This window comes from Rhinopithecus roxellana, chromosome 20 (assembly GCF_007565055.1).
Source record: "Rhinopithecus roxellana isolate Shanxi Qingling chromosome 20, ASM756505v1, whole genome shotgun sequence".
NCBI classification, from domain to species: Eukaryota; Metazoa; Chordata; class Mammalia; order Primates; family Cercopithecidae; genus Rhinopithecus; species Rhinopithecus roxellana.
Genome location: NC_044568.1, coordinates 78,213,572 through 78,240,614, shown reverse-complemented (window position 1 = coordinate 78,240,614; position 27,043 = coordinate 78,213,572). Strand labels below are relative to the sequence as shown.

At 47.6% G+C, this 27,043-nt stretch overlaps 1 protein-coding gene across 1 annotated transcript in view; it reads left to right on the top strand.

Moving 5' to 3' along the window:
• The first annotated feature begins 3,230 nt into the window (after positions 1–3,230).
• The window catches only part of TVP23A (trans-golgi network vesicle protein 23 homolog A), a 55,239-nt gene continuing 31,426 nt past the window's right edge, over positions 3,231–27,043 (top strand). Inside the window, exons 1-2 of the mRNA XM_010370254.2 lie at positions 3,231–3,540; positions 3,845–3,924. Of these exons, the coding sequence (XP_010368556.1) occupies positions 3,532–3,540; positions 3,845–3,924 (89 nt within the window). The 5' untranslated portion in view covers positions 3,231–3,531. The remainder of the gene's footprint in view (positions 3,541–3,844; positions 3,925–27,043) is intronic.

Here is a 27,043-nt window from a genome sequence, read left to right as displayed (position 1 = left end):
CAATATCCCCTCCCAGGCTGCTGAGGCCCGGCTGGGAGTGGGCCTCTCCGTTTACCCTTCTGGGCAGGAGGAGCCCACAGGCCTTTCTAGAAAACCGGGCCTTGGTGGTTTAAGATCTTTTCAATTCAGGCCAGGTGCGGTGGCTCAAGCCTGTAATCCCAGCACTTTGGGAGGCCGAGAAGGGCGGATCACGAGGTCAGGAGATCAAGACCATCTTGGCTGACACTGTGAAACCCCGTCTCTACTAAAAAAGACAAAAAACTAGCCGGGCGAGGTGGCGGGTGCCTGTAGTCCCAGCTACTTGGGAGGCTGAGGCAGGAGAATGGCGTAAACCCGGGAGGCGGAGCTTGCAGTGAGCTGAGAGCTGGCCACTGCACTCCAGACCGGGCGACAGAGCGAGACTCCGTCTCAAAAAAAAAAAAAAAAAAAAAAAAATCTTTTCAATTCAAAGGGTGGTCCAGGGAGCGGCAGCATCAGCTTCTCCCAGGGGCTCTTAGAAATGCAGGATCTCAGCGGGACGTGGTGGCTCACACCTGTAATTCCAGCCCTTCGGGAGGCTGAGGCAGGTGGATCACTTGAGGTCGAGACCAGCCTGGTCAACATGGTGAAACCCTGTCTTCACTAAAAACACAAAAATTAGCCAGGTGTGGTGGTATGTGCCTGTAGTCCCAGCTACTTGAGAGGCTGAGTCAGGAGAACCACTTGAACCCGGGAGGTGGAGGTTCCAGTGAGCCAAGATCTAGCCACTGACTCCATCTCAAAAAAGAAAGAAAAGAAAGGAAGAAAGGAAAAAAAGAGAGGAAAGAAAAAAAAGAAAAGAAAAGAAAGAGAAAGAAAGAGAGAGAAAGAAAGGCAGGATCTCAGGCCCTGCCCAGACCCCCAGACCCCTGAGTCAGCATCCACCTTCTAAGCCAAGCCCAGGTGATTCATTTGCAGATTGAGGGGTCAGACGCACTCATTTAAATCACTGGTTCTTTACCTTGCAGCCCAACACCTGGGAGCTTTAAAAACACTGGTATAGGGTTCCATCCCCAGACAGCCTGATTTAATTGGTCTATAACACAATCCGGGCAGTGGGTCTTTTAGAAGCTACCCAAACTGCAGCAGAGTTTGGCAAATATATATATATATATATATGTGTGTGTGTGTATGTGTATATATATATATGAATATATATATATATATATTTTTTTTTTTTGAGACGGAGTCTCGCTCTGTCTCCCAGGCTGGAGTACAGTGGCCGGATCTCAGCTCACTGCAAGCTCCGCCTCCCAGGTTTACGCTATTCTCCTGCCTCCGCCTCCCGAGTAGCTGGGACTACAGGCGCCCGCCACCTCGCCTGGCTAGATTTTTGTGTTTTTTAGGAGAGACGGGGTTTCACCAGGTTAGCCAGGATGGTCTCAATCTCCTGACCTTGTGATCCGCCCGTCTCGGCCTCCCAAAGTGCTGGGATTACAGGCTTGAGCCACTGCGCCAGGCCATAAATATATATTTTTTTATGAAAAAAATATTTTTTCATAAAAAAAAATATATATATTTTATATTATATATGAAAAAATATATATTTATAAAAATATATTTAAATGTATTTATGAAAAAATATATATTTATAAAAATATATTTAAATATATTTATGAAAAAATATATATATTTATAAAAATATATCTAAATATATTTATGAAAAAATATATAAATATTTATATATTTAAATTTAAAAATAAATATATTAAATTTATATATATTTAAATATTGGTTCCTGAAGATGGCATAGTAGAGGCCAGGTGCAGTGGCTCATGCCTATAATCCCAGCTCTGTGGGAGGCCAAGGTGGGCTGATCACCTGAGGTCAAGAGTTGGAGACCAACCTGGCCAACATGGTAAAATCCCCTTTCTACTAAAAATACAAAATACAAGCATTACCCGGGTTGGTGGCAGGCACCTGTAATCTCACTACTTGGGAAGCTGAAGCAAGAGAATTGCGGGAACCCGGGAGGCGGAGGTTGCAGTGAGCCGAGATCGCACCATTGCACTCCAACCTGGGGAACAAGTGGGAAACTCCATCTCAAAAAAAAAAAAAAAAAAAAAATGAGAGATGGCATAGGAGAAAGCACTCTCCCTCCACACACACCTGGCAGGCCTCTTGTGGGGTCAGCTTAGGGAATTGGGGTGGGGGCGGAGGGCAGAAATCCTGGAACCCAGGCCGAGGATCAGAGATGAGCCTCCGCCTCCGCCCATGGAGACCAGCAGTGGGGAAAATGTGTCAGGGGCTTGTGGCCCAGGGGCCCTCTTTGGAGTCACCAGGGGCGGGGTACATGTACCTATGGCCCATGGCGCAAGGCAAAGGGCAGGACCAGTGGCTTTGGCATCTTGACGCTCAGACCTCTGCCCGTGGGTGGGGGATCAGGACAGGGAGAGGGCACACAGGAGAGGAGAGTCACTGTGTCCTGAGCCAGGAAAGACCCTCAGGTAACAAGTTTTCTTTCCTGGGAGTTACCCAGGAAGACTTCCACAGCAAGAAACACTATTACTGTCGATAATAATATTAATACTACTAATAATTTTGTGCTTAATAAGTGCCTGGCATGGCGATGCACGCAGATCTCATTGTGGTTCTGAAGCTGTGACTGCAGCAGCATCACCCCTTAAAAGGCAGATGAGGCTGGGTGTGGTGACCCACTCCTGTAATGGAACACTTTGGGAGGCTGAGGTAGGAGGATGGCTTGAACCTAGGTGTTCAAGACTAGCCTGGGCAACATAGTGAGACCCTCCTCTCTACAAAAAATAAAAAATTAGCCAGGTGTAGTGGTGCAGCCTGTGGTCCCAGCTATTCGGGAGGCTGATGCAGGAGGATTGCTTGAGCCCAGGAGTTTGAGGGCACAGTGAGCTATGATGGCATCATTGCTCTCCAGTCTGGGCGACAGCGAGGCCCTTTTCTTTCTTTCTTTCTTTCTTTTTTTCTTTGGTGGCGGGGCGGGGAAGGCAGATTCTAGGGCCCCACTCCAGGCCTCCCACATCCCCCGGGCCGGGCCTGAGAATCTGCTTTTCACAAGGTTCCTGGGAATTTCTTGCGCGCAGAGACTGTTGGGAAACACAGGATTTCTCCCAACCCTGAATGCGGCTGCCCACCACTGACATTCATTCCTTGCCTTATCATTCACTCCATCCACGTTTATGCACTGTCCACACCATTCGCTGACGCAGCCTACCCCCACCGCCCCCCGCCCCACTCCCATTCCTCCCAGTATCTCTGTCCGCAGTTCCCCAGGCTGTTGCCTCCCTGCCGCCGCTTTCTCTCCCGTGCGCGTCCCGGGCGAGCCGAGCCCCCTCCCCAGCCCGCGACTGCGCCCTGGGCCCCGAGCGCCCCGCCCCACCCGAGAACCTGCGCTGAGGCGGCCCCACAGGGCTCAGGCCCAGACCCTCAGCGTCCACCGCCCGCTGCCCGCATCCGCCCGCCCGGCGTCCGAGCCTTTCACAGGCGACGGGTAGAGCTGGAGCCCCGGGCCTGGGCGCCAGGTGGGCTCCTGGGAGGGTCATGAAGCAGGTAGGGCTGCGGGGATGCTGGGGCTGGAGGTGGGGCGGGGACGAGAGGAACCTGCGGGAGGGCTGGAGAAGCCGGGAGGAGGAGGAGGGATGCGCCGGGGCCCGGGGCTGGGCTGCACCCGGTGGTCGGGAGGGTGGAGAGGGCTGTGCCACCGCGGCCGCAGCGGAGGGGCCCCGCCAGCTCGGAGGGTCCACTTGGGAACCCAGTGGGGTGCGAGTGGAGTCCAAGCCCAGGAGGACAGGGCGGGTGGGGTCGGGGTGTGCACCGCACTTGGGCCTGCCACCTGCCCTTGCTGTCTCCCCAGGCCCTGGTGGATGATACCGAGGATGTGTCCCTGGACTTTGGAAACGAGGAGGAGCTGGCCTTTAGGAAAGCGAAGATCAGGTGTGTTGGCAAGGAGCTTGGGTCAGGCGTTCCCCAAAGCAGCAAATTCATTCATTTACTCATTCATTCAAAATATATTGAGCACCTGCTGTGTGCCAGGCCTGGGTCTGGGGACGTATCTGTGAACACATCAGACAAGGTCCCTGCCCTCCTGGAGCCTGCATTGGGAGAAGGAGGAAGAAGGGGTGGAGCTGATGTTGAACAGGCAAAGAGATTAATGAGATAATTGAATGTGAGAAGAAATTCAGCCCTGTGATGAAAGAGAAGGTAACTAGAGAAGGCCACTTGCCTTAGTGCAGCCATGGAGGGCCTCTCTGGGGAGGTGGCATTTGAGCTGAGACCTGGATGATGAGAATCTGCCAGCCATGGGAGACTCCAGAGGAAGAGTGTTCCAAGCTGAAGGAACAGCAAGCATAAAGGCCCTGGGCCTATGTTGTAAGATCAGAAAAAGCCACTGAGGCTAGAGGGGAGCAAGGTTGGCAGTGGGCTGGACACGTGGAAGAGGGCTTGGAGTTTTATTCCAATCCCTGCTGAGTCTAGTTAGACAGGCTAGTCCTGGGTCAAGTCACTTAACTGCCTGAGACCTCTAGCATCCCAGAAGGTGGCAGGACCAAAGCATGAAGAGTGACCCGTGAACGTGGTTGCCGATGGCCCAGGCGGCAGCCCCTTCTAGAAACACCCACAGCTCAGCCTCACTCACCCACCCAGTTCTGCCGTATCTCTCCTTCCAGCTATCAGAGCCAGTAGGCATGGGATGGGCCTTGGCACCTAAATGCCATTCCTTGTTAAGTCTCTGTTTTTAAAATCAAACTCTCTGATTCAAACCTAATAAACCCCGGAAAGGAATAGACTGTATCACTTTCCTATGACCGCTAGAACAAATTACCGTTATCATCTTGGCTTAAGACAAAAGAAGTTTATTCTCCTGCAGTTCTGGAGGCCAAAAGTCCATGGTCAGTGTTCCTGGGCTGAAACCAAGGTGGCAGCAAGGCCATACTCCCTTTGGAAGAACTAGGGGAAAATCCGTTCTTTGCCTTTTCCAGCTTTTGGTGACTGCTTGCATTCTGTGGCTTGTGGCCTGTTCCTCCATCTTGAAGGCCAACATTATAGCACGTTCAGATCTCTCTCTGTTCCATGGTCAGGTGACGTGTGTGTGTGTGTGTGTGTGTGTGTGTGTGTGTGTGAGAGAGAGAGAGAGAGAGAGAGAGAGAGAGAGAGAGAGAGAGAGAGAGAGAGAGAGAGAGAGAAGTTTCCCTGTGCCTCTTATAAGGACTGTTGTGAGGACATTTAGGGTCCACCCAGATCATCTAGGATAACCTTTGCATCTCAAGATCCTTAATTATACGCTGAGTGCAGTGACTCACACCAGTGAGTAATGAGTAATCCTAGCACTTTGGGAATCCAAGGCAGGCAGATCACTTGAGGTTAGAATTTCGTGAGCAACCTGGCCAACATGGTGAAACCCTGTCTCTACCAAAAGCTATAAAAATTAGCCAGGTAGGCCGGGCGCGGTGGCTCAAGGCTGTAATCCCAGCACTTTGGGAGGCCGAGACGGGTGGACCACGAGGTCAGGAGATCGAGACCATCCTGGCTAACACGGTGAAACCCCGTCTCTACTAAGAAATACAAAAAACTAGCCAGGCGAGGTGGCGGGTGCCTGTAGTCCCAGCTACTCGGGAGGCTGAGACAGGAGAATGGCGTGAACCCGGGAGGCAGAGCTTGCAGTGAGCCGAGATCTGGCCACTGCACTCCATCCTGGGAGATAGAATGAGACTCTGTCTCAAAAAAAAAAAAAAAAAAAAATTAGCCAGGTATAGTGGCACACACCTGTAATCTCAGCCACTCAGGAGGCTCGGGAAGGAGAATCTTGAACCTGGGAGGCAGACGCTACAGTGGGCTGAGATCACGCCACTAAACTCCAGCGTGGCTGACAGAGTGAGACCCTGTCTCAAAAAAAATCCTTAATTAAATTACATCTGCAAAGTCCCTTGTGTCATATAAGGTAGCCGTCACAATTTCTGGGGATTAGAACCTGGATTTCTTTTTTTTGAGACAGGGTTTTACTCAGTTGCCGAGGCTATAGTGCAGTGGTATAATTACGGCTTACTGGAACCTCAAACTTTTGGGTTCAAGAGATCCTCCTGCCTCAGCCTCCCAAGCAGCTAGGACTGTAAGTGTTGCCACCACCCCTGGCTAATTTTTTAAAAATTTAATTTTGTAGAAATGGGGTCTTGCTATGCTGTCCAGGCTGATCTGGAACTTCCAGCCTCAAGTACTCTTCCTGCGTCAGCCTCTCAAAGCCCTGTGATTGTAGGTATGAGCCACTGCACCCATCCAGGACCTGGATATTTTTGGAGGCTATTATGCATCCCACCATAATGGCCAGTGATTGTCTTTAAGGGAAGACACTGCAGGAGAACTGGAATCCTGGGTAAAGAATCTTCTAGAACATCTGAACTCATATGTGTTCAATCTCTATTGAGCATCTCCTGTATGCCCAACTCTGGGCTAGTGGCTGGGGATATGCAGAGTTCAGGACTCCACTCCTGCCTTTACGGGTTGCCCAATCTAGGGCAGGGTTGCTTAATCTCAGCACTCCTAACATTTTAAGCCAGATACTTCTTTGCTGTAGGGAGTGTCCTGTGCACCATAGGATGTTGAGCAGCATCCCTGGCCTCTCTTCACCAGATGCCAGTAGCAGCCCATCCATAAAGTCTCAGGCATTGCCAAATATCCTCTATGGGGCAAACTTGCCCCCGGTTGAAAACCACCGATTTGCAGGGTGGGAGTAGGCATACCAGTGGCTGTTACAACTCAGTATTTTTGTTTTTTTTGTTTTGTTTTGTTTTTGTTTTTGTTTTTGAGATGGAGTCTCGCTCTGTCACCCACACTGGAGCACAGTGGTGCAAACTAGGCTCCTTGCAACCTCTGCCTCCTGAGTTCAAGCAATTCTCCTGCTTCAGTCTCCCAAGTAGCTGGGACTACAGGTGCACGCCACCACGCTTGGCTAATTGGTGTGTTTTTTTTCTTTGTTTTGTTTCGTTTTAGTAGAGATAGGGTTTTACCATGTTGGCCAGGCTCGTCTCAAACTCCTGATCTCAGGTTATCTGCCCGCTTCAGCCTCCCACAGTGCTGAGATTACAGGTGTGAGCCACTGCATCTGGCCATAACTCAGTATTTTAAATGCTGGAATAGGCAGAAGCTGGGGCTCTTATCCTGGCCAGAGGAAGAGAAAACAGCTAAGCTGAGACCCACAGGTGGGGTAGGAGTTGGTTAGGCTGGGAGGGGTAGATATACCATGGGGAAGCCTGGAGGTAAGGTCATGAGTTTAGGGTGGTTCCGTGTGGCTCAAGACCCAGGTGCTGGTGAGTGGCCTGAGTGGAGACTGGGGCCAGACCCTGCAGCGCTCAGCAACCAAACTCCAAGCTCTGGAGGTGCATTGTCCACTGAACCTTCTAGAGGATGGGGCTGTGCCTTTATCTGTGCTGCGCAGCACGGTGGCCCCAGCCACCTGTGGTGACTGAACATCTGAAATGTGGCCACGGCGACTGAGGGACAGATGTTTCGATATTACTTACTTTAATCAAATTGAATGTAAATAGCCACATATGACTGTGGCATTGGGCAGGGCAGTTCCAGAGTTCAGTCACTGTGGAAGGATTTTGCTCAGGGCAGTGATATGAGTATTGTAGGATGGAGGCTGGGTTGTTGGGGTAGAAGGAGGGTAGGAGATCAGACCAAGACACTGGCAGGGATGATGGAGGAAAGGGGCCCAGAGGCACAGGGGAGGTAGAACCAGCCCGCCTTGCTGATGGTCAAGATGTAGAGTGGGGACAGGAATCATCAGGGTGACGCTCAGGCTGGTGGTCTGGTGACTCAGGTGAAGAAGCACTTTTGGAGGAAAGATGTTGAGTTCAGAGTGGTCCTTGTTAGGCTGTGTTGGAACATTCTAGTAGCCAGTGGACAGCTGGGAGGAGAGGCCAGGAGCTGGAGAAGCCACCAGGGCTGTAATCAGAGATCTGGGAGGCAGCAGCTCATGCATCCAGGTGGGTATGTTTGAGAGCCACCCATCCCAGAATCCTCAGTGTGCCTAATGCAGATTCCTAGGTCTGGCCCTGGACTTATTTAACCAGATTCACAGGGGATGGGCCTAGGAACATGAATTTAAATAGCACCCCCAGATGATTCTGATGCATAGGAATGTAGAGATGGCTCTAAAATCCTGAGAACAAATTAACTTACCCGGATAGCCGTGTAGAAAGGGAACATTTTTTTTTTTTTTTTTTTTGGAGATGGAGTTTCTCTCTTTTTGCCCAGGCTGGAGTGCCGTGGTACAATCTTGGCTCACTGCAACCTCCGCCTCCCGAGTTCAAGTGATTCTCCTGCCTCAGCCTCCTGAGTAGCTGGGATTACAGGTACGTGCCACCATGCTGGCTAATTTTGTATTTGTAGTAGAGATAGGGTTTCCTCATGTTGGTCAAGCTGGTCTTGAACTCCTGATCTCGCGTGATCCTCGTGCCTTAGCCTCCCAAAGTGCTGGGATTACAGGCGTGAGCCACTGCGCCCAGCCTAGAAAGGGGATTCTTAACTGAGGTCTCCAGATGGGCTTCAGGGGTTCAGGAAACCTCTGAAAACTATTATCTAAGTTTCATATGTGTGTTGTTTTAGGAAAAGGATCCAAACTTTATTTATTTGTTTGTTTGTTTGTTTATGAGACAGAGTCTTGCTGTATTGCCCATGCTGATCTTGAACTCCTAGACTCAAGCAATCTCTCTGCCTTGACCTCCCAAAGTGCTCCCAAAGGCTCCAAACATTAACTGGATTATCAAATGGGCCCATGATCCACAAAAGTTATGAATCACTAGTGCAGAGTGAAAATGGTTATTTGTAAATCCCTTGTTGAAATGGATTCCAGGCTGACATCAAAAGGAGGTGATGCTGTGGAAGGGGGCCTGTCACAGGAGTCTGAGACATTGGGTTCATCTCTTCCTTAACCACTTTCTGGCTTTGTGATTTTTGGACAGGTCACCTTGCTTTGCTGGGCCTCCATTGGCCAGTCTGTAAAATGGGGATGATTGTATTAGCCTGACTTCACCATGCGGTTACTATACCGTTTATTTAGTAAATATTTATCCAGCATCTGCCGGGGCAGGTGCTGGGCTAAGCCCTGGGGATGGAGCTCTGGTCTCTGCTGTTTTTGTCCCTGGTTCCAGGTCAGTGAGGTGCCGTGTTGTGGTGGGGGACCCTGGGGAGTACATCGCATCTTGCAGGATAAGTGGAGGGTGTAATTCCACAGCAGAGCTGGGCACATAGAGGAAACGTTAGCCATGCTGTGTGTGTTTTTCCCCGGTGGGCAAACTTTTTATTTCTTTTACTTTTCTTCAACTTTAAAAACTGTGATTAAAAAAAAACAAAAACCCACAGCATAAAATTCCATCTTAGTCATTTTAAATTACACAGTTTAGTAGTTTAAGTATAGTCACATTGTTGTCAAACAGAGCGTTTTCATCTTGCAAAACTGAAACTCTGTACCGTTTAACAACTATCCTTCCCACAGCCCCTGGTAAATACCAGTCTCCTTTCTGTCTGTGTGCATTTGACTACTCTAGGGACCCCATAAAAGTAGAATCATACAGTGTTGGTCCTTTTTTGACTGGCTTACTTCACTTAGCATAATGTCCTCAAGGGTCATCTGTGTTGTAAAATGTGCCAGAATTTCCTTCCTTTTTATGGCTGGATAATAATTCCATGATATGAATAAACTATGTTTTGTTTACCCATTCATCCACTTGGGTACACTTGGACCTCTTGCTATTGTGAATAGTACTGCAATGAACGTGGTTATGCAAATCTCTCTTTGAGACTCTGCTTTCAATTCTTTTGGCCATATACCCAAACGTGGGATTGCTGGATCCTATGGTAGTTCTATTTTTAATTTTTTGAGGAACTACCATGCCATTTTCCACATAAGTTGCACCATTTTACAATCTCGCCAACACTGTACAAGGGTTCCAGTTTCTCCATATCCTTGCCAACATTGTTATTGTCTGTGTTTTTGATAGTAACTACCCTCATGGGTGTGACAACCATGTTATTTCATTGTGGTTTAGATTGGCATATCCCTAATGGTTAATGATGCTGAGCATTTTTTCATGTGCTACGTGTCCATTTGTATATCACCTTTGGAGAAATGTCTATTCAAGTCTCTTGCCCATTTTTTAAATCGGGTTATTGGATTTTTGTTGTTGAGTTCTTTATTCTGGATATTAATATTTTCTCTTATTCTATAGGCTGCCTTTTTATTCTGTTGATTGGGTCTTCCGATGCACAAAAGTCTTTAGGTTTAATGTAATTCCATTTGCCTATTTGTACTTTTTTTTTTTTTTTTTGAGATGGAGTCTTGCTCTACCCCCGAGGCTGGAGTGCAGTGGCGTGATCTCGGCTCACTGCAAGTTCTGCCTCCCGGGTTCACACGATTCTCCTGCCTCAGCCTCCTGAGTAGCTGGGACTACAGGTACCTGCCACCACGCCCGGCTAATTTTTTGTGTTTTTAGTAGAGAAGGGGTTTCACAGTGTTAGCCAGGATAGTCTCGATCTCCTGACCTCGTGATTTGCCCGCCTCGGCCTCCCAAAGTGGCCTATTTGTACTTTTGTTTCCTTTGCTTTTAGAATGTCAGTGTGTGTGTGTGTGTGTTTAATTTAATATAATATAATTCATGGCCAGACACTGTGGCTCACGCCTGTAATTCCAGCACTTTGGGAGGCTGAGGCAGGTGGATTGCTTGAGGCTAGGAGTTTGAGACCAGCCTGGGCAACATGGCAAAACCCTGTATTTATAAAAAATGCAAAAAGTAGCCAGACATGGTGGCACACACCTATAGTCCCGGCTACTTGGGAGGCTGAGGCAGGAAGATTGCTTGAGCCTGGGAGGTGGAGGCTGCAGTGAGCCATTATCACACCACAGAGTAAGACCTTGTCTCAAAAGACAAAGAGAAACAAATAAAAAGAAATCGAATTCACATTCCACCAATGTATTCTTTAAAAGTGTACGATTCAGTCTTGGTTTTGATACATTCACAAGGTTGTACATCCATTACTACTCTGTAGTTCCAAAAGTTTTTTACCGTGCCAAATGGGAACCCTGTACCCATTGAACAGTTCCTACCCATTTTCCCCTTCCCCAAGCCCCTGAGAACCACTAATCTACTTTCTGTTCCTATGAATTTGCCTATTCCAGACATTTCATGTAAATGAAATCGGGGTTAGTCAGGGATCCCCAAAGAAACAAAACCAATGGGATATCTACAAATATGTAGAAAGAGGTTTGTGTTGAAGGATTAATTCATGCAACTGTGGAGGCTGAGAAGTCCCACGGTCTGCCGTCCACAAGCAGCAGGCCCAGGAACGCTGGTGGCGTACAACCCATCCTAGCCTGAAGGCCTGGGAACCAGGGGAGCCTACAGTGTCTCAGTCTGAATCTGAAAGCCCCAGAGCAGAGGGTCCAACATGTAAGTCCTAGTCTGACTCCAGAGGCCCCAAAACCAGGAGGTATGATGTCTGAGAGGAGATGAGGACGGCTATCGCAGCTTAAGCAGGGAGAGGAAATTCCCTCTTCCTTTCTTTGTTGTCGTATTCAGGCCCTCAAAGGATTGGATAATGCCCATCCGGATTGGGAAGGGTGGGCCTTCTTTTTCCTTTTCTATTTTTTTTTTTTTTTTTTTTGAGACAGGGTCTTGCTCTGTCACTCAGGCTGGAGTACCAAGGTGTGATCTCAACTCACTGCAACCTCCACCTCCCAGGCTCAATTGATCCTCCTGCCTCAGCCCCCTGAGTAGCTGGGACTACAGGCATGCACCACCATGCCTGGCTAATTTTTCTATTTTTTGTAGAAATGGGATCTCACTATGTTGCCCAGGCTGGTCTTGAGCTCCAGAGCTCAAGTGATCCTCCCACCTTGGCCTCTCAAAGTGCTGAGATTACAGCCCTGAGCTGCTGCATGAGGGTGGAGCTGCTTTTCTCAGTCTGCCAATTCAAATGCTAATTTTTTTTCCCAGAAACACCTTCACAGACCCCGATGCGATATGGGTATCCCTTAGCCCGGTCTAGGTGACACCTGTTTTGTACCATATGTGGCTTTTTGTCCAGCTTCTTTCACTTAGCACATTTTCCAGGTCCATCCTGGTTTTGGTGTTTATCATTATTTCATTCCTTTTGATGGTCAAATAATCACTCATTGTGTGGACATACCACGTTTTGTTTATCCATTCATAGGTTGATGGGCATTTGAGTTGTTTCTCCTTTTGTGTTGTTATGAATAATGTTGCTATGAATGTTTTTTGGGGGCATACATTTTGGGTTCTCTTGGGCACATACCTAGGAGTGGAATTGCTGGGCCTTACGGTAACTCTGTTTTAGCCATGCCGTGTTTCAGACCAGCTGTGAGTGAGTGTTGTGGGTTTCCAGCTGCCTTGGGATGCAGGAGGAGCCTGGGCTTTAGGTCAGACGGACCTGGGTCTTGATTCTATCACTGCCTAGCCAAGTGCCTGCACCCGCACAGTGCAGTTCTGGGCCCAAGCTGGCAGATGCAAATAGGCTTTGATATAAAACTGTGTTTCCTCAGCTCTATAGGAAGGCAGAGGTAGAGCCTCTTGAGCTCATTGGGAGATCTAGGCCCTGCACCCACATAGCTCCTTTTGCTCTACCACTACAAGAATTGTGTCTGGCTGCCACAGGCAAGAGCCAAAGCACTGTGGGTTACCTTCAGTCATAGAAGCTGTAGCCTCCGTTTCCCACCAACCTTTTATATGACTTGTTTACCCAGACCCAAGGCCTGCTGGCCCACTCAATCCCTCCAGTGCAGTGGCAGTGGGTGGCAGATACAACAGTCCTCGTGGAGCCTCTGTGCTACGGGAGGCCAGGGTCATTCCCAGGCAGGCCCTCATCAGCCCAGGCCCGATGTTAACCCTTGACTCGCAGTGACCTTGAACTTGAACAGTGACCACCGTACCTTCTGGGTCCCCAGTTGTCTCTTCTGTAAAATGGGGATGATGTTGGCTATATGATAAGGTTGTAAAAAGATGATTAAATGAGGTGAACAATGTGTTCAGGGGACCTGGCAGGGCTCCTGATGCCCCTTGTGGGCTTCATAAGTGGCAGCTGTTACTCTGATTTTGAGTGTGACTTCCACATCCTGGGCTATGCAGAGGCGTGTTCTCAGCTCACCCCATCACTCTGGGGTTCTCCCTGGAGTTGGAAACTGTCTTCCTATGGAAAGTTATTTTATGCTTTCAAGGCACTGTTTTCACAGAATTCCTCTGAACCCAAAGGTCATGGGCTCCCATGAATTCCCTCCCAAAGTAGGAGCTTCCTGCCACAGACAGATTTCTTAGATCTAATTTTGGTCCCAGTTGTCAGAGCTGGTTTTGTGTGTGGGGTCTGGCCAGTGTTTCTTTTTCTTTTGCGGAGTTGTGGGGGTATAAGGTCTTGCTCTGTTGCCCAGGCTGGAGTGCAGTGGTGTAATTATGGCTCACTGCAACCTCAACCTCCTGAGCTCAAGCAGTCCTCCCTTCTCAGCCTCCTCAGTAGCTGGGAATACAAGCATGCACTACTACACCCTACTAATTTTATTTTATTGTAGAGACAGGGTCCCAAAATCTAGCCTCAAGTGATCCTTCCACCTTGGCTTCCCAAAGTGCTGGGATTAAAGGTGTGAGCCACTGCACCCAGTCTGGGTAGTATTTCTTGGTTGGTCCTTGTTGAGCCTACTGAATGTCATATTGAGAAGATCATTGTCCTGTGGTCTCAGACGCTACAGGAAGTCACGTGCTAGTGGGCCCAGGTCTTCAGGCAAACATGTAAAGTAAGAATCACCCCTGAAAATCCCTAACTAGCCCATCAAAGTAAGTTTTGTCTTTTAAGAAGCCTTCAGCAATCACTTTATCTGCCATTGGATACAAAAGCAGTCCTGAACATAAGCCCCAGTTGAAATTGTTGGCTGCTGTTTGGGGGGAACTTACGTTGAATGAAAAATAACAAGAGCAAACACTTCCCCAGCACTTACTATATGCAAGCACTATTCCAGGTTTTTTATTCAGCATAATTCATTTCGTCTTCATTACAAACCTAGGCATTCTTATTTTCTCAAAGTCAAGGTTAAAAAGACTGAGGCTAAGAGAGAGAGTTGAGTGACTTGCTCAATGTCACATACCTTTTCGCTTCAAGGAGGGCATTTGAGCCTGACACAGTGGTGTGCACCTGTAATCCCAGTTACTAAGGAGGCTGGGGTGGAAGGATGGCTTCAGTTCAGGAGTTCGAGTCCAGCTTTGACAACATAGCAAGACCCCACCTCTAAAAAGAAAAAAGGAGGAGATTTGAACCCTTAGAATCGGGCTCTAGACTCCATATCTTACATTATATTGTGTGCAGATACTCACAGGGCAGGACACTCAGCATGAGCTTTGCCGTGAGAACGGCAGATTCAGGGCTTCCATCTTCGGCTGGGGAGTACTTTATATTTTCCTCCTGTAAATGCTAATGCAGAATTGGCCCCACTCTTTAGAGCAGCTTCGCAGCCTTGGCACTGTGGATATTTGAGGCAGATCATTCTATGTTGTAGGGATGTCCTGTGCATCATAGGATGCTGGGCAGCACCTCTGGCCCCCACCTACTACATGCCAGTAGCTTCCAACCCCTCAGCTGTGACAACCAAAAATGTCTTCTGACGTGGCCAAGTGTGCCCTCGCAGCCAGATTGCCCCTGGTTGAGATCTCTGATTTAGATTATCCCCTCTCTGTCTGGGGTTTGGATTTGGATAAGTGAAATTTGTATTTGAGGGAACTGAAAGCACCTTCTTTTTTTTTTTTTTTTTTTTTTTTTGAGACGGAGTCTGGCTCTGTCTCCCAGGCTGGAGTGCAGTGGCCGGATCTCAGCTCACTGCAAGCTCCGCCTCCCGGGTTTACACCATTCTCCTGCCTCAGCCTCCGGAGTAGCTGGGACTACAGGCGTCTGCCACCTTGCCCGGCTAGTTTTTTGTATTTTTAGTAGAGACGGGGTTTCACCGTGTTAGCCAGGATGGTCTCGATCTCCTGACCTCGTGATCCGCCCGTCTCGGCCTCCCAAAGTGCTGGGATTACAGGGTTGAGCCACCGCACCCGGCCGAAAGCACCTTCTAACACTTCTGTTTGTGACATTGACCAAGAGAAGCCAGAGGTGTAAGGGCAAGGAAGGAGAGGATACAGGTGACAGTATTGATGACACCTTGGTGGGCACTCATCCTCTAAAATCAACATTAGCACATCTCTAACTGGCACCCATGCACAGACATGAACACACCACATCACGCTCCCACACACTAAGGAGAAGACGTTTAGCTTTTCTTTGTTGATTTTCCAGGAGTTCTGCTCACCTCAATGAGTGAGGACCCCTTATCCAAACCCCTGTCCACTGAGCTTTTGGGGAACAAAGTTGTATTGTCACCAGCTCTCTAAAATCTATTTTGAAATTATAGAAACGTGACACATAAGCAGGTCCCATCAAGAGCTGATTTTTTTTTTTTTTTTTTTTTTTTTTTGGAGACGGAGTCTCGCTCTGTCGCCCAGGATGGAGCACAGTGGCCGGATCTCAGCTCACTGAAAGCTCCGCCTCCCAGGCTTACGCCATTCTCCTGCCTCAACCTCCCGAGTAGCTGGGACTACAGGCACCCGCCACCTCGCCCGGCTAGTTTTTTGTATTTTTTTTTTAGTAGAGACGGGGTTTCACTGTGTTAGCCAGGATGGTCTTGATCTCCTGACCTCGTGATCCGCCCATCTCGGCCTCCCAAAGTGATGGGATTACAGGCTTGAGCCACCGCGCCCGGCCGAGCTGATTGTTTAATTTTAAGGAAGGTCCATGATTACCAAGGAAAATAACCCACAGAATCAGGGAACTAGACAGATTTCAGTTCTCTTTGATTAGGGCACAGAATTACATGTTTTGAAACTAACTCCTTACATCTAAGGCAGTTTAACTTCCTCTTATTTATATTTCTTGTTCGCATGAAATTATTGCACAAGCTGCACCCACAATAAAATCACTGAAGGGCTGGGTGCGGTGGCTCATGTCTGTAATCCGTGCACTTTGGGAGGCCGAGACAGGTGGGTTGCCTGAGCTCAGGAGTTCAAGACCAGCCTGGGCAACATGGTGAAACCCTGCCTCTACTAAAATACAAAAAATCACCTGGACGTGGTGGCAGGCGCATGTAATCCCAGCTATTCAGGAGGTTGAGGCACGAGAATTGCTTGAACCCAGGAGGTGGAGATTGCAGTGAGCGGAGATTGTGCCACTGTACTCCAGCCTGGGCAACAAAATGAAACTCTGTCTCAAAAATAAAATAAAATAAAATAAAATCACTGAGGGGTGATTTCTGCTGACCTGTGACCCACATAATCTGGAAAGGCATTTGGGAGAGGACATTGGTCAGGTTCTTTGATGTTTTATCTTAGACAGCAGCTTGACTGCATGGACCTGGAATATTTAGTTCTTTTATTTTTTTATCTTTGAGACAGTCTTGCTCTGTCACCCAGGCTGGAGTACAGTGGCACAACCTCGGCTCACTGCAACCTTTGCCTCCGAGGTTCAAGTGATTCTCCTGCTTCAGCTTCCTGAGTAGCTGGGATTACAGGCATGTATCACCATTCCTGGCTACGTTTTGTATTTTTAGTAGAGATGGGGATTCACTGTGTTGCCCAGGCTGGTCTCCAACTCCTGACCTCAAGCGATCCACCCGCCTCAGCCTCCCAAAGTGCTGGGGATTCAGAGCGTGAGCCACCGCATCCGGCCAAATATTTAATCATTCATTTCAAGGTTGGCACTTTTGCCATTTGGGGCCAGGTCATTCTCTATTATGGGGCTGTCCTGTGCATCATAGGATGCTTTGCAGCATCCCTAGCCTTATCCTGTAGATGCTGGTAGCAGCCCCCATTGTGACAACCAAAATGTCTCCAGACATTGCTGGGGGAGACTCCAGGTCACCCACCTCTTTGAGAACCACTGGTTTATTCTTTTGCTCATTCATTTATTCGTTAAACCAACAAACATTTTCAAGGACCTTTGTGTGCCAAGCACATTTCTAGGGGCCACAGAGAAAACCAGATAGGCTTGGTCCCTGCCTTCCTGCAGCTGACATTTTACTTAGGGAGAAGACAATCAGCATATAAGCAATGATTGAAGCAAGGTAACTTGAGAAGGTAAAGCGGAATGTGATTTTAAAAAGGGTCCAGGGGGCTTTCTTCAGCCCTGAGGAGTCCTCTTCATGTGGAGCCCAGCCTTGGGGGTTCCATGGCCCCCTGCTCACCCTTCACTCATGACAGGAGCAAGCCGGCTTCTGAGATGACTCAGAGACAGCCACAAATCATGTTCATGGATTCCCTGCATTAAAATACAGATGTATTTCTCCCCTGGACTTTAAGATACTTTAGAATAAAAATTGCAAAGTGACAGTCAGCCAAGTGACTCCAAGCCTCAGGTGTGCTCTTGTCGGCCAGGGAGATATTTTACATTAGTTTGAATTTAAAATTTACAATTAGAAAAGATCACATTAGGCCGGGTGTGGTGGCTCACACCTGTAATCCGAGCACTTTGGAAGGCTGAGGTGGGCAGATCACTTGAGGTTAGGAGTTAAACACCAGCCTGGCCAACATGGTGAAACCCTGTCTCTACTGAAAATACAAAAATTAGTCAGGTATGGTGGCGTGCACCTGTAATCCCCACTACTCGGGAGGCTGAGGCACGAGAATCGCTTGAACCCAGGAGGTTGCAGTGAGTCAAGACCATCACTGCAGTCCAGCCTGGGTGACAGAGCGAGACTCTGTCTGAAAAAAAGAAAGAAAAACAAAAGATTACATTAAAAATCTGGATTGCTTAGAATAGATGAACACACTGAGACAGAGGCAGATTGGTGGCTGCCAGGATCTGGGAGGAGGGGGGAGAATGGGGAGAAACTGCCCAAGAGGTACAGGGTTTTGCTTTGGAGTGATGGAAATGTTGGGGACAACAGTGTGAATTGTTCCCTTCATGCCACTGAATTGTTTACTTTAAAATGGTTAATTTTGTGGGATGTGAATTTTACTTCACTAAAGTAGTTTTTAAAAATATGATTGCTGGCTTTTTTGTTTGTTTGTTTTAAAGACAACGTCTAAGTCTGTGGTCCAGGCGGGAGTGCAGTGGCATGATCATAGTTCACAGCAGCCTCGAGCTCCTGGGCTCAAGTGATCCTCCCACCTCAGCCTTCTGAGTAGCTGGGATTACAGGCATGTACCACCACACCGGCTATTTTTTTTATGTTGTTCTTTGTAGAGATGGGGTCTCTCTAGTTGCCCAGGCTGGTCTCAGGTTCCTGGCCTCAAGCGATCCTCTTGCCTTGGCCTCCCAAGGTGCTGGGATTCCAGGCATGAGCTACTGTGCCCGGCCTGCTGGCTTCTTTTGGAAATCTGTTAGAGCCGGAAGAATGGGCTGGAGTTGCAGGGAGTTGCCTGTGGGTGAGCTTCGGCTCTCACCCACTCAGTTGACTTATGTCTCAGCTTTGCCTGGCCCTATGAGCACCTGAGGTTGCAGCCCCCGACCCCAGCCCTGAAAACAGTGGTGAGAAAATATTATCCCAATGAAAGCATTTTCCAGGGGCCCAAGAGGCCTGGAGTTGGAATTCCTCCCTGATGCGTGGTTTTCTCCATAAACCTCTTGAAGCCACCTCCAGGGGCCTGAGGGACCTGTATGGATAGGCCAGCCCCAGGGTCAGGCTGTGCATATGGACATCTGAGGCCACCCAAGGCCACTCACCCTGAACCCTGTGTTCCTGCTTGGCCCCTGGCCTTTATATACGCTGCTCTCTCTGCTTCCTAAATTTGTCCTTAGATCTTTAAAACAAAATTTAAAATAAATTTTAAAATTGAGATAGATTTCATATACTATGAATTCAAAACTCACCCCTTTAAAGTATTTAATTCTTTGGTTTTTAGTATATTTACAAGGTTGTGCACCCATCACCACAGTCTAATTTCCAAACATTTTCATCACCCCAAAAAACCCCATGTCCCGTAGACCCTAATCTACATCACTGTTAAGCAGTGTTCTCTAAACAAGGCATCTCTCCTTAGCCCCCACAACCCCAGTGTCTACCCAGGTCTGATGGTCAGCTGTTGTGTCCACCTCTTGGGTCCCTGTGTTAGTTAAAATGTCAGTAAAGGCCGGGCGTGGTGGCTTAAGCCTGTAATCCCAGCACTTTGGGAGGCCGAGACGGGCGGATCACGAGGTCAGGAGATCGAGACCATCCTGGCTAACACGGTGAAACCCGTCTCTACTAAAAAAAAAATACAAAAAAAAAAAAAAAAAAAACTAGCGGGGCGTGGTGGTGGACGCCTGTAGTCCCAGCTGCTCGGGAGGCTGAGGCAGGAGAATGGCGTAAACCCGGGAGGCGGAGCTTGCAGTGAGCTGAGATCTGGCCACTGCACTCCAGCCTGGGCGACAGAGCGAGACTCCATCTCAAAAAAAAAAAAAAAAAGTGTCAGTAAAGAGCCGAGAGCCTCATGGATACCCTGCCGGGACAAGCTCCCACAACTAAAGGGTCAGAACCCCAAACACCAGGACCAGCCAATGGAACTCTGCTCCACTGGCCATTCTCATTGGACAGTGGTCGTCCCATATCCGTTGTTGACTATTTTGATTGTGGTTCTGTTTACCTATTAATGACACTTTGCACCCTGGGTAGAAATCACTCCTAAGCTCCTTCCCCTCCCTGCTAGAGATAAGTAACGTCTGGGAGGCAGGACTTTGTCCAGCCTGTTCACTGCCCTCTGACCTGGCCCTCCACCTGGTAGACTGGAGGTTCTCCATACATGTGTTGTTGTTGCTCTAAGCTCAGTTTATGTGTTGTTGTTGTTGTTGTTGTTTTGAGACAGAGTCTCGCTCTGTTGGCCAGGCTGGAGTGCAGTGGCACGATCTTGTCTCACTGCAATCTCTACCTCCTGGGTTCAAGTGATTCTCTTCCCTCAGCCTCCTGAGTAGCTGGGATTACAGGCGCCTGCCACCACACCCGGCTAATTTTTGTATTTTTAGTAGGGACAGGGTTTCACCATGTTGACCAGTCTGGTCTCGAACTCCTGACCTCAGGTGATCCATCCACCTCAGCCTTCCAAAGTGCTGGGATTATAGGGGTGAGCCACTGCGTCCGGTCTCTAAGCTCAATTTATTAAACTCAATGTTTCTTAAGCAGTGTTGAAAATCAATTAAAAACATTTATGTGTTGATCATAAACTTAATTCTATATCCTTGGGCAATTTAAATGACATTTCAAATTTAGCATTAGTGATTATGTGGAGCACTAAATAAACATGCAACCTAAAATACACACAGCAATGACAAAACTTACTGTTTACAGCGTGGTGGGGATTTTTTAGTGGTTAATGAAACCCCAAATGAAAGAAATATGTAAAATACAGCCGTAAGATATGTTGAATTGGAAAATAATATTTTGAATTAATGTCCTTAAAATAACTTAAAAAAAACTTTTTACTTTGAAATAGTATCAGACTTACAAGAAGGTAGCAAGAATAGAACAAAGAACTGATGTGTACATTTTACCGAGATTCACTAATTGAATGAGTGCAGTGGCTCACACCAGTAACTCCAGCAATTTGGGAGGCCGAGGCAAGAGGATTGCTTGAGCTCAGGAGATGGAGACCAGCCTGGTCAACATGGCGAAACCCTGTCTCTACTAAATATACAAAAATTAGCCTGGTATGATGGCACATGCTTGTAATCCCAGCTACCCTAGAGGCTGAGGCAGGAGGATCACTTGAACCTAGGAGGCAGAGGTTGCAGTGAGCCGAGATCACACCACTGCATTCCAGCCCGGCTGACAGAAGGAGACTGTGACACACACACACACGCACACGCGTATCATATAAACTCATGGATGCAGACATTTTCTTATTGCTACTCAAATTGTCCCATTGTTAATCAGTAGAAGGCTCTTCCAGTTGGCTTCTGAGTCTTCCTCATTGCCAACATTTTGTGTGTGTGTGTGTGTATTCTCTAAGTGTTTGAGAGTAACTAACACATCATGTCCCCTTTCCCCTAAATACTTTGACGTGTACTTTTAAAATTTATTTTTCACTTTCTGTAGAAATGAGGTCTCACTATGTTGCCCCAGGTGGTCTCAAACTCCTGGGCTCAAGCGATCTTCCTGCCTTAGCCTCCCAAAGTGCTGGGATTACAGGCCTGCGCCACTATGTCCAGCCATCAATGTGTACTGTAAGAAAAGGACGTTCTCTTTTTTTTTTTTTTTTGAGACGGAGTCTTGCTCTGTCCCCCAGGCTGGAGTGCAGTGGCACGATCTCGGCTCACTGCAAGCTCTGCCTCCTGGGTTCATGCCATTCTCCTGCCTCAGCCTCCCAAGTAGCTGGGACTACAGGCGCCCGCCACCACACCCGGCTAATTTTTTTGTATTTTTAGTAGAGACGGGGTTTCACCATGTTAGCCAGGATGGTCTCGATCTCCTGATCTTGTGATTCGCCCGTCTCGGCCTCCCAAAGTGCTGGGATTACAGACGTGAGCCACCGCGCCCGGCAAGGACATTCTCTTATGTAAGCAGAGTGCGATGATAGAAACTAAGAGACTATCTAATCTACGGTTCATATTCCATTGTCCTTTAGAGTAATGTTTTCTCTCAGTTCAAGAGTCAATCCAGAAGTTAGGCAGTGGCTCATGCCTGTAATCTTTTGGGAGGCCAAGACGGGAGGATTGCCTGAGCTCAGGAGTTTGAGACTGGTCTGGGAAACATGGTGAAACCCCATCTCTGCTAAAATACAAAAATTAGCTAGGCATGGTAGCATGTGCCTCTAATCCCTGCTACTCAGGAGACTGAGGAATGAGAATAGCTTGAACCCAGGAGGTAAAGGTTGCAGTGAGCTGAGATCACACCACTGCACTCCAGCCTGGGTGACAGAGCGAGACTCAGAAAAAAAAAAAAAAGAAGACTCAATCCAGGATCTCCATTGCATTTAGTTATTCTGGAACTATTCCGAGCCTTTCTTTATTTCTCATGACATGCACATATTTGGAGAGTAAAAGGGCAGCATTTTTGAGGAATACACCTTAATTTGGGTCTGTCTGACATTTCTCCTGATTACATCCAGGTTATGCTTCTTGGGAGAGACACTGAAGAAATGATGTTGCATCCTAAAAGGGCATTTTCTTTTTTGAGCTCTGTCACTACTAAAGGTGGCCCAGAAATAACATGGTTTGGTTGTTGTTGTTTGTTTTTTTTTTTTTTTTTTTTTTTTTTAGAGTCATCCACCACTTCTTACCTGCAATCCCAGGCTCCAGATTTTAGTCTTTCATTCTCTTTGCCACTCAAAGAACCCAGGACTCCTTAGAAAGGAGCTGATTCTAAGTCTTGAGGCAGAAATCAGTCAGACTGGATCTGGCACATCCTTTTGTTGATAAAAAGCAGGAATACTGTTTTTTTAACAAAGTATATTTTTTGAGACAGAATCTTGCTCTGTTGCCCAGGCTGGAGTACAGTGGCGCAATCTTGGCTCACTGCAGCCTCCGCCTTCCAGGCTCAAGTGATCCTCCCACCGCAGCCTCTCAAATAGCTGAGACCACAGGTGTGCACCACCATGCCTGGCTAATTTTTTTAAAAATTATTTTTAGTAGCGATGGGGTTTCGCCATGTTGCCCAGACTGGTCCTGAACTCCTGAGCTCAAGCGATCCACCCACCTCAGCCTCCCAAAGTGCTGGGATTACAGGTGTGAGCCACCTGTGATTTTTTGCCTGGCCAAAAATGCTTTTTAAAAAGTTATAGGCTGTTCAAAAAGAATAAATAAACTAGTTTTACGAGCCTCCCATAGGCCAGGTTGCGGTAGTGATTCAGTATTTGCTGAAGGAGTTAATATGACCACTCAGTTCTCCCATTAAATAACCTCTGAGTTAGGGTTTACCACTGATGGCCATAGTTTCTAGAATGCCATACATTTTAGGGTACATTGATTTGGTTATAGCTTTTAAGAAGTAGAGCTGGGGCTGGGCGCGGTGGCTCAAGCCTGTAATCCCAGCACTTTGGGAGGCCAAGATGGGCGGATCACGAGGTCAGGAGATCGAGACCATCCTGGCTAACACAGTGAAACCCCATCTCTACTAAAAAATACAAAAAACTAGCTGGGCGAGATGGCGGGCACCTGTAGTCCCAGCTACTCGGGAGGCTGAGGCAGGAGAATGGCGTAAACGCGGGAGGCAGAGCTTGCAGTGAGCTGAGATCCGGCCACTGCACTCCAGCCTGGGTGACAGAGCGAGACTCCGTGTCAAAAAAAAAAAAACCAAACCAAAAAAAAAAACAAAAACAAAAAGAAGTAGAGGTGGGAAATAAACACCATATTAAATATTTGCAACCATTAGTAGACACACCCTGGTTCCAGAAATATTAAAATGGTCAAAAATAAAAATGCAAGGGAAGAGAAGATTCTCTCTCCATTTTGCAGATGAGGAAACTGAAGCTCCCAAGAGCCAGGTAACAGACACAAGTGAGTATTTGCTGCTTTCAGATCTTGTCCAGTTTCTAGCAGAATCTAGAAGCTCTTCAGAAGAAAAAGCACAAGGCCAGGGACAGTGGCTCACACCTAAAATCCCAACACTTTGGGAGGCCAAGGCAGGCTTGTCCCAGGAGTTTGAGACTAGCCTGGACAATATAGCAAGACCCTGTTTCTAAAAAAAAAATTATTTTTAATTAAAGGAAAGAAAAAGAAAAGCATATAACTGGGGGAATACTACTTTTTACTGCCAGTGCAAAAAAAAAAAAAAAAAAAAGAACTCCACTCAGGGTGAAAACAAAACAAGAATAAAGGCTCCATAACTTCTGCAATCTCTGTGGGCCACTCCCTCTTTTCATGCCATCTGGCTGTTGGTTTCTGCTCCAGGCGTCTAGAAAGTCAGTCCCGGGCCTCTCTGCTCTTTTCTGTCCATCAGTTAATAACTCCAAGTCCCCTATTTTTAAAAGGTGAGTGTCAAATGATATTTCCAGTTCTAGATCCTTGAGGAATCACCACACTGTCTTCCACAATGGCACATGTATACATATGTAACAAACCTGCATGTTGTGCACATGTACCCTAGAACATAAAGTGTAATAGAAAAAAAAAAGTGTGAGTACAGCTGTCCTCGTAGTCTCATCCATTCACCCCCAACTCTGCTCAAGTAAGCCTGGGGCCCCTCATTTCACCATCTGCTTCTAAGAGGAACCTCTCTTTGTCTTTCCTGCCCCTTGAAACCACCTAACACAACAACATGCCTTATACAGAGTTAAAACTCTTCAACAGGCTGGGCGCGGTGGCTCACGCCTGTAATTCCAGTGCTTTGAGAGGCAGAGGCAGGAAGATCACCTGAGGTCAGGAGTTTGAAACCAGCCTGACAAACATGGCCAAACCCTGTCTCTACTAAAAATACAACAATTAGGCACGTGTGGTAGTAAGCACGTGTAATTCCAGCTACTTCGGAGGCTGAGGCAGGAGAATTGTTTGAACCTGGGAGATGGAGGTTACAGTGAGCCGAGATCCTGACACTACACTCCAGCCTGGGCGACAGAGTGAGACTCTGTTTCAAACAAACAAAAACAAAAAGAACTTCTTCAACATTAGAGCCTGTAGCAGGGAGCTATTGATGCATGACAGATTTCCCTCAACTTAGCAGCTACAGATAACAAACATTTATTATCTCACATCTGAAGTTCAGGAATTAGAGCAGCTCGGCTGGGTGGTTCTGGCTCAGGGTCTCCAGAGGTTGTAGTCAAGAGGTTGCCCAGAGCTGCAGTCATCTGAAGGCTTGACTGGGGCAGGAGGAGCTGTGTCCAAGATGGCATCCTCCCCATGGCTGTTGGCTGGAGGCCTGAGTTCCTTGCCATGTGGGCCTCTCAGCATAGGGCTGCTCCCACGGCAACTGGCTTGCCCTAGGGAGAATGAGGGAGAGAGTGATCAAGACAGAAACAGAAGTGCCCAGGTGCGGTGGCTCACACCTGTAATCCCACAACTTTGGAAGGCTGAGGTGGTCAGATCACGAGGTCAGGAAATCAAGACCATCCTGGCCAACATGGTGAAACCCCATCTCTACTAAAAATACAAAAATTAGCCGGGCGTGATGGTGCATGCCTGTAATCTCAGCTACTTGGTAGGCTGAGGCAGGAGAATCGCTTGAACCCGGGAGGTGGAGGTTGCACTGAGCTGAGATCACGTGACTGCACTCTAGCCTGGTGACAGAGCAAGACTCTGTCTCAAAAAAAAAAAGAAAAAAGAAAAAACAGAAGTTGCCATGTTGTTGATAACCTAATCTCAAAAGTGACATACAATCACTTCTGATATATTCTGTTGGCCACTCTGATGACCAGGACCCCTGCTCCATTGTGAGACGTGACTACACAAGGGTATGACCACCAGGTAGTCAGGATCACCGGTGGCCATCTCAGAGGTTGGCTACCACAGGTCCCATCCCAAAGAAGGAACCACTGCATGGGTATCTACCGTGTCCACTGTGCTCCAGGCCTTGATGTTAGGTAGATGTGATTATCTCCATTTTGCAGGTGAGGAAATAGGCCTAGAAAGGTTGACTCACTTGCTCAAGGTCACACAAGTAAATGGCAGAACTGTCATTTGAAAGGAAGTAGTCTGCTTCCCTGATTACTTAAAGAAAAAGAAGAAAAAAAAATAGATTTACTATAGAGAATTTCAAACATATACAAAATAGAATAATACAGTGAATCCCATGTCCCTATCACCCTGCTTCAATATGCCCAATTCATGATCAGTCATTTTGCATTTCTGTCCCAGCTTTTCCCCTTCCCTGGATCATTTTGAAGCAAACCCTGGAGATCACATCACATCAATTCAAATATACTTATTTTCATATTCCTAAGAGACAAGAAGGATTTTTTTTTTTTTTTTTGAGACAATGTCCCCCTCTGTTGTCAAGGTTGGAGTTCAGTGGCATGATCTTAGCTCACTGCAACCTCCACCACCCAGGTTCAAGTGATTCTTGTGCCTCAGTCTCCCAAGTAGTTGGGATTACAGGTGCGCACCACCACGCCTGGCTAATTTTTGATAAGAATCATTTTTTTTTTTTTTTTTTTTTTAAGATAGACTTGCTCTCTTATTGCCCAGGCTGGAGTGCAATGGTGGGATCTCAGCTCACCACAATCTCCGCCTCCCAGGTTCAAGCAATTCTGTCTCAGCCTCCTGAGTAGCTAGGCTTACAGGCATGTGCCACCATGCCTGGCTATTTTATTTATTTATTTTTTATGTTTTCATTTTTATTAGAGACGGGGTTTTTTCATGTTAGTAAGGCTGGTCTCAAACTCCCGACCTCAGGTGATCTGCCCACCTTGGCCTCCCAAAGTGCTGGGATTACAGGCCATGAGCCACTGTGCCCGACCAAGAATCATTTTCCGACCAAGAATCATTTTTAAAAATAAAGCCACAGGCTGGGCGCAGTGGCTCACGCCTGTGATCCCAGCACTTTGGGAGGCCAAGGCGGGCAGATAACGAGGTCAGGAGATCGAGACCATCCTGGCTAACATGGTGAAACCCTGTCTCTACTAAAAATACCAAAAAAAATTAGCTGGGCATTGTGGCAGGTGCCTGTAGTCCTAGGTAATCCAGAGGCTGAGGCAGGAGAATGGTGTGAACCCGGGAGGCGGAGTTTGCAGTGAGCCAAGATTGTGCCACTGCACTCCAGCCTGAGTGACAGAGTGAGACTCCGTCTCAAAATAAATAAATAAATAAATCCACAGTAGAATTTTCTGAAGTTTCAATCTTTTTTTTTTTTTTTCCCAGACAGGGTCTTGTTCTGTCACCCAGACTAGAGTACAGTGGCATGATCAGGGCTCATTACAACTTCGACCTCCCCTGCTCAAGTGAGCCTCCCACTTCAGCCTCCTGAGTAGCTGAGACCATAGGTGCATGCCACCATGCCTGGCTAATTGTTTGATTTTTTTGTAGAGATGAGCTCTCACTATGTTACCCAGGCTGGTCTCAAATTCTTGGGCTCAAGTCACCCTCCTGCCTCAGCCTCCCAAGGTTCATGAGCCACCATGCCCAGCCTCCA